The following is a 17,678-nucleotide window of genomic DNA, read 5'->3' as shown; positions in this document are numbered from 1 at the left end:
GTGAGACTGAGCCTTTTAAAACTCAGCACACAGAGATTTCTTCCTACAAAGCTAAAATCAGTATGGAAGAAAAATCAGACTTTCAGTTACTCAGCTTCATCCCTTATTACAGGATCATGGAACAACAGAATGGTTTGGGTTGGAAGGGACTTTTAGAGGACACCTAGTTCAAACCTGCTGCCATGGGCAGGCCCACCTTTCACTGGATCAGGCAGATTAGCTGCTCTTTCTCCCTGCAAAATTCCCCACTTTTACCACAGTACGAAATGCACTCAGTTCCACAGTTACAGTTACATTCTTATTGCTTATAGCTGTGACTTTGAACAAAGACAAAAGAATATATTTATCACTAAATCACAATGTCCCTAGAAAAGTCCTGAAGTCTAACAGTTGACAACACAAATTCCATTTTGTAACAGGAAGGTACTCTAGCACTCCTGCAGCAATTCAGAGATCAATCTTTTACCGCTTCTCTGTCAAGAGCTTCCTGGAAGTCCTTCTGTCGTCTTTCTTCATATTGCTTTTCCCTGAAAATTCTGTTTTGCCTTAGCACCTCTTTTTCATGCCGAACATGCATGAGTTGAGCAGCAATCCTTCGCTCATGCTGAGATTGTTTCATTAGTCTGTAAATGAGCTGCTCCTCCCGGTAAACCTTCTAAAAGATAAAAAAAATTGTACTAAGCACAGCTGATAAACAGTTTCCTAGAAAACTCATCAGCATCTAATATGAGAAATAAGAATGCTGTCATATGATGGCATTCACCTGCTTACATGGGACATAAATTCAGAACAACATTAATATCTATTTATTGGTACAATTTGCACAAACTATGTAAGAATTCAAAATATGTCTTAACTGAGATACCCAGTAAAAATACATCTGGTCAGACTAACTCCATTTTAATATGGTTATTTCCCATGTGCAAAGAAACTGCAGCATATTTCAAATAACAGCTTCTTATCCAAACATATACCCTTTCTTCAAATCATTAATTTAACTCTGTTATTCACCAGTCCTATTCTCAGCCATAATCTTCAGCATCCTTGAGCAATCTATTTTCTACAGCTTTGAAATTTTTTTCTTCTTTTGGGGAAATTGGCTAATTATATTCTCCATTCTTCCCTATTCAGGAGACTGGGACTATGAGGAAGAATTCAAAACCAAGCAAAATACAAGACTTCTGCATAATAGTTCCAGTGTCCTTACTGGGTCATGAATATAATATACTATGCAGTACCAAAGGAAAATCATTCTGAACTATTGCTTGAGATGTGGTCTGTATGCACAGACACTTTGAAGGCTGTGAGTTGTTATTTTTCAAAGTATTCTTGAAACATAATAGTATCTTCTCACTGCTACACTTCTCCAGACTTTTCTTGGTATCTAAACTAATGCTTAATCTAACATCAAGTTTTGCCTTACTATCACAGTCCAAAACTCCTGAGTTTTAGACTGAGTCCTGAACAAAAACATCAGCTTGCCTTAAAAGCACCATTGTCAAATACTAATGCTACAGCCAAATTCTAGAGAAAATTTCTGATTTGCTGAATATTTGCTTCTGATGTATCAAAACTGCTATGAAATGTATTCAAATTTAAGGATTTAAATTGGGATCTGATTTGAATATCTCAAATTCATTTTCCTAAAAACAGAGGCACAAGTAAAGTCAGTTAGTAGTAATTAAAAAAAACCAAAAAAACCAAAAAAACCAAAACACACCAAAATAAAGTATCACTTCTTTCAGTCTGGTTTATTTTTTCATCAGCTATCTGTGACACAGAGGGCAAAACACCTTATGTAACTTCACCTGTAAATGAAAAATCCAACTTGATTGCATATGACATTATTTATGAAAAAATTCTATGAAGAGGTCTAGATCTACACAATGGAGCCAGGATACCTGTAATAGAATTCTAATGCAAAGCATGACTGTTGCAGTTGAAATAAAAAGAGAAGAACTTTCTAAATAATTTAGGTATTTAATGTTGATGTTGGGGAGAAGCCAAACAAACAAGCAAATCTCTTTCCATATTTTTAAGTTCCTTTCCCTTCACAATTGCTGGAAATAAGTACATTCTAATTAAATCCTGGGGACTTGAAAATATAAAGCTATATAAAATTATCTTAACATTTTCCTTATTTTAGCCAAAATGTGGGCTTTGCCCTCTGCTTTCCTAGCACTGAGTCTCAAGACAGTCTCCATGACAAATGTGCACTCATCTCAAGCCTTAATCATAGAGTCCTTCACCTATATTACATTGCTATATTATCTCTCTACAAAGCTTTACACTAAATGAAAATCTAATTTCAAATGTGTCTTGTTTTGTTCTTTAGCTGTAGCATACTATTTGTAAATTGTTTGTCTATGGAGGGAATTATCATCATACATCCAACTGAAATGGAAAACAATGCAGTCATAACAACTTCACTCCATGTGTCACTTAATACAGCTCAGGTGATAAAATTTTCCAATAGTGCTTCCTACTGAAGAGTTAATCTGTCCATTTTTTCTTACCTTCACGAGCTCAAGGCAATAACAAGAGGTACAGTGCACTTTTCTGCCTCAATTCTATCCACTGTTTCATGGTACTCAGTATTTCAATTAAGATTTCAAAGAACAGAGGTTACACAATTTACTTCCTATTGCAAGTAAATATCCTTAATTTTTTTCATTAGCTGCTGCTTGCCCTCAACCATAAATTATTACAGCAGTAATAAACCTTCACCAGTGGAAAACTGATGTTAAAATCCTTACTGGCAAGGAATTGAAGGAGCCACCCTAACACAGTGGTCATTTGTCATACTCAAACCATCAATTGAATGGTGCAAACAGTTGGTCCAGTGAGAAATTCAAACACCTTCTTTAGCTGAATTTCCTCTCCATAAACGACATTGGAAGATGCTCCTTTAGAACTTCACAGCGGACAAAACAGATTTTCAGTAGAGAACTTCAATATTTTAAGTGATCAAATACTTTGGCATGCTCACTAGGCCTAAAGAGAGCCAGTAGGAAATTCTTGTGGAACAAGAAAAACAGAAAAGGCAATTAACTCAAAACTACACAACAGACAAATAAGGATTCAGAACACCAAACTCCAAACTCATAGTTTCAAAAAGGATCTTCATTGGATGGAGAAGCGCAGCATTAGTAGCCATCTTTCACACAAAAAGGAATGCAGAAAGTACTCAAGACGAAGGCTGGCAAGTTTTGAAACTTCTGAACAGACGAGGACACAAAATAAAAATTGTAGAAAAAGCTTTTGACCTAACATTTTGTATCAGCATCTTCACAGAGAACTGTGAAGTGCTTCAAGAAATCATAAATACCACAAATGGAACAACTTAGTAATATTTTGAAAAATTACTATTAAGAAAACATAATATACACTTTTTTCAGTTTACCTTCTTAAGACAACAGTGGCATCCAGTGGCCAAATATTAACGTGTTTATGTTTCGTGTTGTTCATACATAGTTACTACATCCTGTTCTTCTATTTTTCTATTTCCTTGTTTGATTTACATACAAGTGAGACATTTCTGTGCTGTTGTGCAGTCATAAATGACTATTTTAGGACCAAAACTTGGAGCTTAGTCCACACAAATCTATTTGATTGACAAGTAATAAGCTAGTAACAATTTGTTTCTCTTCCCATTTTCACATTCTCAATTTACTGCTGATATTAAATTATGTCTAATAACTTTTTAAATCAGAGACATAAAAACTGAAGAGGGCATTAAAAATAACAAATACAAATCACCAATAATTTGTTGAAATGGTGGAGATTATCCCATCTTTGGTTGGGATGAAGACATACAATTGTCAAATACTTTCAACACCTGCCTATGAAAATCTGACTGGCATCATGCTGTGCTCCACCTAGAGTACTGTCATGTAGTTGTAAAGTATTTTCTCTCCAAACCTCCACCTTGCATTGTACCAAAAAAAAAAAAAAAAAAAAAAAAAAAAAAAAAAAAAAAAAAAAACCCTGAACAAAGTTATTTTAATAAACTTTTATAAATATGGAAACATGTTACAGCAATCTAAGGGATGAAATTCATTCCACTCTAAATGATCCCATGCCATGTTCAAGATTTATGCAGCGGAGGTAAAACTCAGACCTGAATGCATATAAACAGCTGCAATTTCAGTCAATAAACCCTTTCTGGTTCAATATTTAATAGATGGAAAAGCAATCTTGAACTATTTTCTATATTAATTCATTTTTAAAAGAAAATACCTCTGTTTGCTTCCCACTTCTCTTAAGTAACATCTAATGTCTGAAATCTCACAAATTTACAACAAAGCAGTTTCTCCTCTGTTAATTTAGAACCAAATTACCACTAAATATATTCTCTGATATGGTCAGATTACTGTTTCAGCCAAATGCGAATTTATCTTTCTTTCAGTCCCTGCAGTCTGTGATTGCAATTGTTCATATAGCAAAGCTGATTTTTCTTCCTGGGAAGCAAGGAACACTACTACTAATTTTCACTTGATTTGGAGCCTCTCTGGAGCCAGTCTGAGCTGCTGTATCCACCAAGTGCTCTGGAGACCAGTTGCCATGGATTTTAGAATCAGTGGTCCACACTGCTGGGGCCGCAAGAGCAGACAGTGCTTAAAGAGCAAGTTTTGGGACTGCAGTGATTTCAGGCAAGTGGGTTGCAAAACTTCCTCATGGCCTATGCGTATCAACAAGAACATGATATAAATCTCGGAGACAGGATATATGCAGAGATGGACTTAGAAGTCACTACTGGTGTTTTTCAAGAATATAGGTCTGAGATAGACATTGAGCAGCATCTAACATCTAGATGTCTACCCCAACAAAATTTTTCATAACATTTCCAAAAATTCTCCAGACATTATGTATCAAGGCTTAAAATATATATAAATGTGTAATAGCTCATCTTTTCAGAGATACTACACATCTGACATGCTACTATTATGATATATTATTAGTAGTAGTATTAGCAGTAGAGACAGACTCAACTATATACCTACAACACATATAAGGACTCACAGGGAAATACTAAAATAAAAAATATTGAGAAATCAAAAAACCCAGTAAGTTACAAGGCTGTCTTTTGATAGAACCATTATAAATGAGACAATCTGTGAAATTAGTAATATAAAACCGGCGTTTTAAAGGAGGAATATATAAAGAAGAACCTTAAAAGCCTTATGCTTTATGGGACAGGATTCATATGTAATGATCTGCAACATTCTTTTTTTAGACACAGCACAAGACATTCTCCAGAGGCATATCTTGTATTTCATAACACATCAAACACCAAATCTCTGACCTGCAAATAAAATTTTGATTCTTTGTATCACCCAGCACAACCATTTCAGAATTCATCAGTCCAGATCAAAACCTTCACATGACACATTTGTAAATACAGCTTTTCAAACAAGGAATGCCATGTTTTGTTGTTTGTAATTAAGAATCTTCTTTAGAATTAGTATGTATTTTGATAGCATAGGCTGTTCAACTTTTGGGGGAGGGAGGTAGGGAATAGAAGGCAGGTCTGCAATGGATTTTTAATAATCTTTGTTCTGCTGCCTTAATTTTATTTTTTTAAGTTTATAAGTATGGTGTATGTCATAAGGGCAGTGCTGAAGAACAGCCAGCATTCCATATTTTTCAAGGGTTAACATAAAAGAGATATTCAGACATAAGTGTGTATAAGTCCCTTTATCCCCTAAAAATTTTATTCAGCCTTCCAGAAGTACTTGTTTCATATTTGTAAGCACATTTTAGATCACTAATTAAATGCACATGGACTATGTACTTCAGCAGACAATTTCCCACCTCTTGAGCCTCATGTGCTGCTAACTGATCCACTAGCATTTTTCGCCGTCTCTTTGCTCGTTGCTCTCTAGCGAATCTATCTTCCTGTACACGTTTTTGAATTTTCCTTATATATTCATCATCTGAATAAATATTTAACAGCTCAGTTCTCGTCTCTGGTATAGTTTCTAGACTTGCTTCTTGAAACTTCTGTGTTTGCAATAATTCTTGCATATCACTGATTGAAAAAAAGAAAGATTGGAATTACCATTCTTAAGGGTCTTTTCACACAGATGCCTGTATAGTTATGTGCAAGTCTAAAAAATGTAGAACATCACTCTGTAGGCTCTGTGCCTACTTCTTAACAATGTCCACTAGGTCCAGAGGGAGTTTTCAGCACTGACTTGGGCCAATTAATCATTCATTTCTTTGTCAATACAAAGCCAAATTCCACAGAAACAGGAATTTAGGATGGCTCATAGAATGTCAAAGAAAGTTGGGTGACTCCTCAATATAGCCATACACTCTGAGTAGTTTTGCAGCTATTAATCACAGGTTTACACACAGAAATATCTGCAGCAGTATGCTAGAGTGTTACATCTGAGTAGGGCATGCGTATCACCAGGGGTGACAGAATGAAAATTACTTGCAATTATTAACAAATAAATCAACATACAGATAAGTTTCAGGATAAAAGTTACTTCTTTTCCCTTTGAAATGTGTAACTGTGTATGCACATTCACAACCATTCCTATCTTGCTGCAAGGGTAACTAACCTTACAGACCCAACGACTGAAATGACCAGAAAAAAGATGCATTTTGAGCCTTTCCTTGCTGCACACATGGCAAAAAGTAGTGAAGGAAGCTTGAGCTGTCCCTACTACAACTAAAGGTAACTTCAAGACACTGCAACTGTATTGGACCTGAAATCAGTGCTAGTGTAGCATTTATTCAAAGCATAATCACAGTTTAAGCTAAATGAAATATTATTCTTTCTTCAAGTAGCTGTCTACATAGCAGACACCTGGCAGACCCTGCCTATTCTTAACAATTTAACATCCAAATGTTACCTGCCAGTCACATGGCCGTGTACCGCAGAGACTTTTCCTGTCATAGATTTCTCAAACTTTTCTATCTCCTTGTATACGTTCTGAAGAAGTAACACAGAATTTTATGTTTCCTTTCTCTTCACAAAGCAACATAAAGAAGGTTCAATAGAGCAAGTACTAGGGAATTACTTTTATGTGATGTTAGTACAACACAAATGCTTACATTGAAAATATTTCAAGTATCAGCCACACCAAGAATAAAGGCAAGATGATTTCCATCTTTCACCTTTCACTTCCTTCCCCTCTTCCCCTTTTCTAGCTACACCTACTTCCACCATCCAGAAAATCCTATAATTTTGCAACTGTTTTTTCTGCAGGATAATTCTAATTTTGCATAGGGCTCTAGCAGAGTATGTAATTCTCACCATATGGGGATTTGAAACAAGATACTCTGAAATATGGTCTGCTTTTGATTTAGTAGCTAGAATGTATCCCTAATAGGTATTCAAGTAGCTGTCTTACTTTAGGTTCCTAAACTCTAGATTTAAAGACACCTGTTACTGTTGCGCAGTTGTAAAAAGCAATAGTAGTTGCACCAATAATGACAATACAATCCATGAACTTGAATTACAATCCATTAATTTTTTGGTACTAGATAATGCAGATTTTTTTTTTAATTGCTGCATCTCTCTTGATTTGAATTAAGGTTATTGTCAATATCAGCTGTCACTAGCATTTAATACACAGACAGTTTCACAGTGTGTTATAGAACAGTTCAAACATTATGGTGCAAAATGCACACATCAAAATGGAACATTAATGTTTTTATTTAATGCTTTCTTTCTAGTAGACTCATAGTTACTCTCAGCAATCAAATTACTACCTATGTATGGTATTTATTCAATATGAAATTTCTCTTACATCAAAGTAATTCTTATTTTAAAAAACCTGCAAAATCATAATTGTGTAAGTGTTCAGCTCAATTTTCAATGGTTGAATTGATATAATTTTGACAGTCAGCAGCTTTTGGATGGTGCAAGTACAGTATTTGTAATCATAATTGTTCCCAGAAATTGTGGGGTTTGAGTTAATGCAATTAGCATTAAAACAATATAGATGATAATTACCTCTGCTTCCCTTTTCTTCTTTAAGAATCTTTTGGCTTCAAAAGATCTTATGGTGGGTCTTGATGGTTGTTTTTGAGTCTGTATAACAGCTGTTTGAATCCTGGCCATTATTTCATTTTGTCTCCTTCCTATGTAATGCTGATATGAAGCAAACATAATTAAGCCGAAAATTATCTTCTGGGAAGAAACTAGAAGAGATTATCAGGCTCCAGACTTGAGCAGATGAGCAGCACTTTATAGACTTTTAAGGGCTTTCATTGAATTCTAACTCCAGTAAGGTACCTGTTTCAGGTCTGAATATAGCACAGAAAATGAGAATACCAGTTTCCTGGTACAGAACCCAAGAACACCATTAGGTAACACATTAGGTAACACTAGCATAGATGATCAAGAAGTAACAAACATATAAATTACACTCATTTAAAGTGCACCAGACATGCAGGCAGGTAAAGGTGGAATAAAGAAGAAAAAAAAAAGTTTTTATACAAAGAAGTCAAAGATAGTTAAAAATATATAAGACATCAAAAGAGGTATTACAAAACTTTCTTTTAAAATGTTATTTTGAATATTTTGTTTATTGCTTGCATGTATCTTGTCTAGATACATGAAGGGGCATTTTTTTGCCATTCTTGTTCATGTAGTGGCAATAGAACAGCTAAATAACCACAGCAAGACTCTCTCCCTTCATTAACCACATAAAATATATATCAAATTAGTCAACAATATTGTCAGTGTGGTTCAATACTCTGATACCTGGCCATTTCCTCTACATACACTATAAACTCTGCTTTGGATGAGTGTTCCCATGTCTAAAATAATGTCTTCTTCCTTTTTTACATCATCAGAATAGCTGCACAGAAGTACAAGATGTTCTGAGGCCAAACCCACTACAGATGCCCTTCTCCTGTCATTTTCCTGCTTTTGTACAATGCTCCATCTTTTCTTCACAAAAGAAGAATGACACAAACTCTTTTAGAAGGACATCTCAAATGCATACAAGTTGTGATATGTACACTTTGTCTTCAAATCTATAAATATTTTCCATGTTTGACAATATGCAAATATTCTCCACTTAACATGAAGTGATTTTTAAATAGGAACATTTTTAAGGTCTTGTAAGAGTACATTGGCTTTATTTCCACACACATCTCTTTTCTTTGTTCTTCTATAGATATGAACATGTAGCACAGAATCAGGAAGCCTTCACACTGGCTTTAATTAATTCACTAAGCACATAACCTTCAGAAAATACTTCTTCAAAAGTCTACAAAAATAAGCAGTCACTTTTTCAGTGTCTTGGGCTTTTTGCTCTTCTTAGAGGTTCTGAGGTCTCAGCTGCTCTGCAACATGCACACAAGCTCTCTTGCCTGTTAGCATCTTGGGTTTTGTTTCATTCTGATGTGGCACTACAGTTTTGAAATGTTAAACATCCAGTAGTGAAGAGTCAGAAACAGCAGTAAACATATTAAGATATGGTAATTTTGAGACCATTGCTTCAAACTGTGTTTTTCTGTGTTAATGTACACAGAAAACCATACAAATGTTCAAACTGAAAATCAGGACAAGCTCTGTAGAAAAGAACTTAGAGATTTGAACGTGAATGATGCCAAACTTTGTTTAGTTGACAGAAAAGGACAATTCATTGCTCTGTACAGCTTCCTCTGAAGGAGAAGCACAGAGGGAGGTACTGTACTCTTGTCCCTGGTATCCAGTGAGAGGACATGTGGAATAGAATCATAGAATGGTTTGGGTTGGAAGGGACTTTAAAGATCACCTAGTTCTAAGCCTCCTGCTCTGGGCGGGAACAGCTTCAACTAGAGTAGATTATTTAAAGTCCCATCCAGCCTGGCCTTTAACACTTCCGGGGATGGGGCATCCACAACTTATCTGCACAACCTCTGCCAGTGCCTCACCACCCTCACAGTAAAGTGTTTTTCCTAATATCTAGTCTACTAGATACTACTACTACTGCTACTACCACCTACTTTCTTCCAGTATGAAGGCAGTCCCCCATTTTCTGTTGCTCCACGCCCCCATAAAAAGTCTTTCTGTAGGCTCCCTTCAGTTATGTCAGGTACTGGAAAGCTGCAATTAGGTCACTCTGAAGTCTTCTTTTTTCCAGGCTGAACAATCCTCATTGTCTCAGCTTTTCCTCATACCAGAGGTGCTCTATCACCCTAATAATTTTGGTGGCCACCTCTGGGCTCACTCCAGCAGGTCCCTGTCCCTCCTGTGCTGGGAGCCCAGGGCTGGGTGCAGTGCTCCAGGTGGGTCTCAGCAGAGCAGAGCAGAGGGGCAGAATCCCCTCCCTCCCCTGCTGCCCACGGGGCTCTGGATGCAGCCCAGGACACGTTTGGCTCTCTGGGCTGTGAGTGCCATGGCCGGGCCATGTGCAGCCTCTCACCCACAGCACTCCCAAGCCCTTCTGGGCAGGGCTGCTCTGGGTCTGTTCATGCCCAGCCTGTGCTGATAACAGAGGTTGTTCCGACCAAGGCGTAGCACCAGCACTTGGTCTTTGTAAATCTCATCATGTTTCCATAGGCCCACTTCATGAGCCTGTCCCCCAGTTCCCATCCTCCTGACCCTCCACTGAAGAGGTTGTGGATTGAGAAGTGAAGAATGAGGCAAAAAAAGTTGAGTATCTCTGCCTTCCCTCCTCTGTTGTTACCAGTTTCCCAGCATTGTTTATTGACTTTCTTTTCTGCTTAACATACCTGTAGAAGCTCTTCCTGTTATTTTTTGTGTCCCTTCCCAAGTTCAGCTCCAGCTTTGCCTTGGCCTTCATCACTCCATCCCTACACTCATACTTCATCCCTATACTCTTGCTCCCTAGCTGGAGCAAGACTTTGTCAAATAGGCTTGCCTTAGTCGGGAAGACTGCAGTAAACACCAGCCACATAGTTCAATTTTTTGCTTTTGGTCTCTTTGATTCTTATCCACAGGCTTTCAGCCTGCTCATGTCTATCCCACAGAGACAACTCTCCACATCCAATCCACCTCTTGATATAGAGGGCAAACCCTCAGCCTCTTGTTCCCCTCCAGTCCTTTCTGAACAGCACGCAGCCATCCATATTCGCACTTCAGTCACAGAATTTGTCCCATGCTGCACCAGGGGAGGTAAGGGAGCATTTCTTTATTGAAAGTCTCCAATTTTGTAGATATTCAAAACCACACTGAACAAGGTCCTGAGGAACCTGCTCTAGCTGGCTTTGCTTGGAGCAGGGAGGGATAAACTGAGTTCCAGAGGCTCTTTCCAACCTCTATTCCTCTCTCCATTTCTCAACCTTCCTATTCTGTGATTCAAATGCCATTCTGAACTTGTCTAAAGACAGGACCTACTCTCAGTTGCTCAATTCCTTTAAGCTATCCCTCTACAAGTGAAGTGATATGTTGACTTTTCAGTGCTATCTTTGCATTTGCTGGTAAACTTCTGCTTGAAGGCTATTTTGAAGAAATAGTGCCAGAAAAAAAAAAGAAAAAAAAAAAGAAAAAAGTGAAATTTCTCCCAGCTGAATTTAATTCATGATATACGAATTATGACCTTCTTAAAAACTCCTGATAACAAATAATGGTCTGGATATACTGAATTTTACTACTGAAAACAAGAAAGAAGCCTTTAACAGAACCTACCACATCAACACTGACTTCCTCTTAGGTGTTCTCTTTTCCCTTTATTTTTCTCTCTTTGTATTTCTCAGAATATGGTTGCTGCAGAATGAAGTGAAGTACAAATATATGGAGAGACATGCAACAGAATGAATCAAACCACTGTGGCACAGAGCTGAACATAGTTATAAATAGGTTTCCTGGAGGGGAAATTAGTCTGAGTTGATACCTAGACCGCAATGCAGTCTGCAATCTGTACTCATCAAATGAGTAAAAAGGCAGCTGCTGAACAACCAATAGCTATTGTTGTTATAATATTTCAGGTCTGACGAAAGCTTGAAAACAGAGCAGGTAACACAGAATGAAGCAAAACAAAGAAACACAGAACACAGAAGATCAATATCCTATTGAGTTCCTGATGAGCTGCACAAACCCATTGTAAAAGACATAGCAAAGAACTGTTTCTTTTCCTTATAAGTACTGGGTTTTGAATACGAGATTTAAAAGTAAAGAGGGAAAGCACATAACATGCTTGAAAGGTACATGTAAATATGCTATTGATTATACAAAACAAACATATTTAGTTACCTCTTGATTTCCACTTTCAGTAGATGTAAGCTTTGCAGTTGCTGCAGGTCTCATTGCTCCCACAGCTACTCCAGAGAGCTTTGCCTTCTTCTTTTTTTCTAAAGCAATATACAATTCATATAAAAGCTTTGTTGCAGCCCCATGCTGTCTTGTCATGATGTCTTGGGCCATATTCTCATTAAACTGCACACCAAGGAGGTGAAGTGTGGGTTCCAGGCGAGAAAAATTGTTAATTTTGGCATCTGCACCTCTGTATGATTAAAAACAACAACAAAAAAAACCCGAACTTAAACTTATTTTCTATTCCAACTTGCTGCATTAAGCACAGTCATGACACTTACCTCATACCAAAACATGAGCAGAAAAAAAGCAAGCCACAGAGGATTTTCTTAACTATTGTGATACGCAATATTGTACAGTTACCTGCACAGGTAACTGCATTGATTACTATGCATAACTTTTTGAAAAGACAAAGACACATTGGATTATATAAATTCCGATATGCACGCACAGAAGGTAAATCTAATAGAAAAGGCTAATCTGCAATTGCAGCTAATGGTAAACCATCCACAAAACACACAAGGAGTTTGAATGAAGTTTCTAAATTAGCTGTAGTATCAATCACTCAAACTCTCACCAGTTAAAACATAAGAAATTACAAAAAAAAAAAAGTCTGTATTATCCACTAACCTTTACAACATATTTTTTCTCCAAGAAAAACAAATAGATACATAGGTTAAAGCAGTGTTGATAACAAAGTCTATGTTCTAAATGAGAAATTTACATTTGAAACTAAGATAGTGGCTTGCAGGTGAATATTTCTTTTGATATGTAGGTTCCTATGAAAAAGCACTCGAGATCCATGATATACAGGGCAAAACCAAGTAACAATAAATTGTCCATTTATAACAATCAGCATATCAAATTTTATCAGAAATAATCATAACTTCAGTCTGAGTTGGAAGATCATGTTTTCTATTCTGCTCTTTTGCTTGAATTCACAATAGCTCCTTCACATGGAGCCACCAGCTTTTGAGGTCAGCCAAGATCTAGCCTAATTCTACAGAAATGCCTAATTGTACCTGAAGACCTTCTGGTACCACAGTATTCATCTTATTTCTAGATTTAACTGTCCAGGAGCTCATTATTCTCACTGTAACAATTCATGGTTTATTTCTTACACGTTGACACTGAACTGAAGCTTACAAGTATTGAGCATTTTTCTGCCATTGATTCAAGGTTAAGATGAGCCCTCTTGCCAGAAATCATCTGACATGCACTGAGAAGCTCTTAAACTTTTATTCTGTGAGGCTGACTGGCTTGTACATCTATACTCCCTCCTTGCACTCCTTGAAGAGGAGACCAGCAGTTGCAGTCTCCTGGTCCTAGGGACTCCCCCCATCATTACAAACTTTTAAACACTATTGAGAATGGCCCAGCAATGGCATCGGCCAGGTCACACAGCCTGGGTGAGCATATGCCATCAGGTCCCATGGACTTGCACATTTCCAAATTATTTAAATGTTCCTTAAACTGTTCCTTTTCCATGAGTAAATCTTTCTTTCTACAGACTTTCCTGTATGTCTCAGGGCCTTGGGATACCTTAGTCTTTTGCATGTCCCAGCAGGCCCACATTTTTCCCAGCCTTCCTTTTGCTGTGGACATACCTGTAAAAGCCTTTCTTGTTGCCCTTCTGCCTAGACACAAGACAAGACCTTTTTTCCATGAGGGCAATCATGTATAAAACACAAACAAATTTCATATTGAAATAAATTGCCTGGAGAGGTAGTGTAGTCTCCATCCTTGGAGGTTTTCCAGATCACACAGGGCAAACAACTGGTGCAGACCTTCCTCTTAGTTTCAAGGACTTGGGATTTTTGAGTGTGAGTTTTATTTAGTAGACTAAGATAGAGAAGGCATTAAGCATCACAGCCTCAGCATGGCAGATACTCATTTGAGAATCTGAGAGGGAGGCTAATGAATGGAGCCATACTCTTGCCATCTTTTTGATGCAGGAAGACAACTAAGAATGATGACTATGGAGGCAGGTCCTGGATCTTCCTGCTCTCTCGCATAGATGGCAGCTCCTCCTTGTCCCCACCTTCCCAGCCTGTCCATCCTTAAGAGCCTATATCAAGCCACAGCAGCACACCAGTCCTGGGAGCTATCCCACTGCCCCTCTGTGATTGCAATGATTACCCAGTAACTGCACATGGGCCTCTAATTTCTTCTGTTTGAAGAAGATGCCTATGCTGCATGCATTACTATATAGGCACTTCAGAGAAACAGTCAGTTGTGTGATTTTTAAAAAATGTAGAGTAATTTAGAAAACATGTGAAAGCTTCTCCCATAATCCTGTCTTCTTAGCACTTCCTTAAATGCATGCATACATTAGGGTGGACAGCTTTCTGCACTGTTTTGCTGCTCTTATTCACATCACCTTCCTCTTGCTTGCCAGTGTAGGCCAGCACTTCCTCTTTTGTTTGAAACTAAGCCTCTCCATCAATACTCATTCCTAGTTTAAAGCTATCCTCACCAAGTTTGCCAGGCTGTTGGCAATGATATCCTTGTTATTTCCTTGGTCAGGTGGATCCCATTTCTTCCTAGCAGTCTTCCCTCTCAAAAGATGATTCTATGACTAGGAAAAGCAAATCCCCATGGTGGACAGCAGCTGCACAACCACTTGTTAACCTGTAGAACCTACCCACTCCTCATCAAGCCTGTCCATCAGCAGAAGTGAGGAAAATAAATACTTGGGCCCTCATGCTTTTGCCACCAGGTCTCTGGCAGTATCCTTGGTGTCCACAGAGAAGAATAGCAGGGATATTAGTGCAAGGGCTGGACAACTCTCTGCAGCTCTGGACTGAACCTCCGCCATGCAGCGAACCTCCCTGGCTAGCATATGACGTCAGCTGATGGCACTTCCATCTCCTGCAGAAGAAAGTCTCCCACTGCCATCCCCACCTGCTCCTCCTGGTGCTCTGGGGTGGTTTACACTTCTCCAGCTCAGATGTTTTGTCACAGTGCCACAAGCACTCACCTGCTACCAATGCAATGAACCTGTTTTGCAGCTGTGGTTCAGCAGGAGAAGCAGACACTTTCCTTTTCCTCACAGAAGTCACCAGCAGCCAGACACCTCCTTTTTCTAACACAACAATTCTGCCTGCCTCTCCCTCAGCACAGCTGCAGGTCCAGATTCCTGTATCTGCAGTGTCTCAGAGGAGACCCAGTGTACTGACCTCATTCTGCAGCAGCTTGAGTTGATGACACAGCTCCTCCATGAACACACACCTCTGCAGGCAAAGTCACCACCTCCCCCTGATGAAGGCACTCCCATCAGTCTGAGACAGGGAGAATTGACTCCTTTCACTAGAGAGAAATTCGAGTTGAGCCTCTGACACTCTGAGTAGTTGTTCCAGTGGGTACTGAGTATCATGCGCTGTCATGCATCCCCATCTTTGCTGAGGACACATAAACCATCTCTACAGAATTTCCAATCACTTCTTGCACCTGCTGAAGTGCATCTTCACTAAACGCACCTCTCTAATCACCTGGGAACAAAAGCTCAAAGCACCCTTTTACTGGGAAGAATTGAGAAAATTGGGAGAAGATGCTAGAGCTTGCTAGAAGAAATAAAAGCTTCCTGAAGCTATTTTTCCAAGCAACAGCAGGCACTTTAAGAATTATCTGGGGTTTTCCAATGATCCCAGAAATTCCTAAGAGATCTAGAAGTCCTAGAAACAGAGTTCAAGAACTGCTGTGTGAAACTGCTTTTTGTTGGCTGCCTTTATTAGCTGTGTTCAACCTGCTCTCCTACAATTTGGTGGGACTTGGGATAATGAAGGATGTGAATACACTAGAAGTTCAAAGAACATAAAAGCAGAGGTTCAGAAGAAACAGGAGGATTTTGTACAGCCTGGAACTCTTGATGTACATGTGCACCATGGTCTGCCAAAACACAGCATAAGCCAACCTCATGAATTGCACCATCATAAAGCTCACAAATCTGCACAAGATTTTTCAACTTCCCATTTTATAGATATTACAGCAGATTATTTGTAAACTTATAAATTCTTATATGATCTTCTGCCAGAGCTCCACATAAAGCCCCATAATGTTTCTCCAACATTTTTATTTTAGTGAAGATGTTACAGTCACCACCACAACACAACACTGTATTCCTTACTCTACACAGATCATGGGCAGAGTTCCACCATTCCCAATCTTAAAGACACCCTTGAAAGGCTTTTTGAACCTCTGGTCTAACCTGGTACTTTTGTAGTTACAATTAAAATGCATGATTTTCTTGAAGAAGTATGATCAATCTCTCTGGAAATACAAAATCAATTCATGCTTCAAACATACTTAGCTTTTGAATTACTGAAAAATATTTTAAATCTCAATAAATTCTACAGTGTATTAGCAAATCCCAGCTAAGGAAATACATATTTTGTCTACTTTATGTAAGAGACTTGTTACTTTATACAGGAGACCAAATGTTATTCATATGTACTAACCTGTTCTGTGAAAATTGTTTAAAGTCATCCTGAAGACCGTATTTGTGTAGAAGTTCTCCTAGGAGGTAGCCAGTAGAAAATTCTTCTGGAAATGATCCTGGAACTAAGTTTGGGGGTTTTGTGATTGTTTGGAGTTATTTAGATAAAATAATTAAAAGAATCCAAATGTTAATTGTAATAAAGCTTGTTATTGTGTTCATAACAAAACTAAATCCAAAGTTCAGTAAATAACTCAAAGAAATTTTAGGAGATTGATCTAACAGTAACAGTTTTCAAATCACAAATAAATATACTCTCTGCGTAGTCATTTTGCAACATCAGCTTTACATAGTAATTTCCAATTTTCAGTGTTAAAATGCAAACATTGTCATAATTGCCATTGAGATTGTGAAAATATCTATAACCTATAATTACTAGATTTTCCATACAAAATGAAGATGAAAAAAAAAAGCTAGCGCTAATGTGCTCTTCTTCATACAATCACAGAATCACAGAATACACTGAGTTGGAAGGGACACATAGAATTGGGTCTAACTCTTGGCCCTTCACAGCAAACCCCAAGTATCAAACACCACGTGCCTGAGAGCATTTTCCACACACTTAGCACTGTCAGGCTGGTGCTGTGACCACTGCCCTGGGGAACCTGCTCCAGTGCCCAACCACCCTCTAGGGAAGAACCTTTTCCTAATACTCAACCTAAACCTCCCCTGATACAACTTCAGGCCACTCCCTCGATTCCTGCCAGTGGTCACCACAGAGCAGAGATCAGTGCCTGCCCTTCCTCTTCCCCTCATGAGGGAGTTGTAACTGCAGTGAGGTCTCCACTCAGTCTCCTCTTGTCCAGGCTGAACAAAGCAAGTGACCTTGGCCACTCCTGGTATGGCATTCCATCCAGACCCTTCACCATCCTCATTGCCCTCTTTTGGGCACTCTAATAGTTTCATGTCTTTCTTACACTGGGGCACCCAAAGCTGCCCCCAGCACTCGAGGTGAGCCCA

General features: G+C 38.4%; 1 protein-coding gene across 10 annotated transcripts in view; it reads right to left on the bottom strand.

Moving 5' to 3' along the window:
• Window positions 1–17,678, bottom strand: part of SPEF2 (sperm flagellar 2) — a 74,660-nt gene that overhangs the window by 56,003 nt on the left and 979 nt on the right. For 7 of the 10 annotated variants that reach the window (XM_038124849.1, XM_038124844.1, XM_038124846.1 and 4 more), the window contains exons 2-7: window positions 16,681–16,783; window positions 12,164–12,413; window positions 7,970–8,107; window positions 6,864–6,943; window positions 5,815–6,031; window positions 467–655 (exon numbers count right to left, since the gene is read on the bottom strand). In XM_038124849.1, the coding sequence (XP_037980777.1) occupies window positions 467–655; window positions 5,815–6,031; window positions 6,864–6,943; window positions 7,970–8,107; window positions 12,164–12,413; window positions 16,681–16,783 (977 nt within the window). Of the gene's footprint in view, window positions 1–466; window positions 656–5,814; window positions 6,032–6,863; window positions 6,944–7,969; window positions 8,108–12,163; window positions 12,414–16,680; window positions 16,784–17,678 lie in introns of those variants that run through there. The other 3 variants (XM_038124848.1, XM_038124850.1, XM_038124852.1) reach the window with 3 other exon arrangements.

This window comes from Motacilla alba, chromosome Z, assembly GCF_015832195.1.
Source record: "Motacilla alba alba isolate MOTALB_02 chromosome Z, Motacilla_alba_V1.0_pri, whole genome shotgun sequence".
Classification (NCBI taxonomy): domain Eukaryota; kingdom Metazoa; phylum Chordata; class Aves; order Passeriformes; family Motacillidae; genus Motacilla; species Motacilla alba.
The sequence above is the reverse complement of the archived record's forward strand: the minus strand, read 5'-3'. Positions and strand labels throughout refer to the sequence as shown.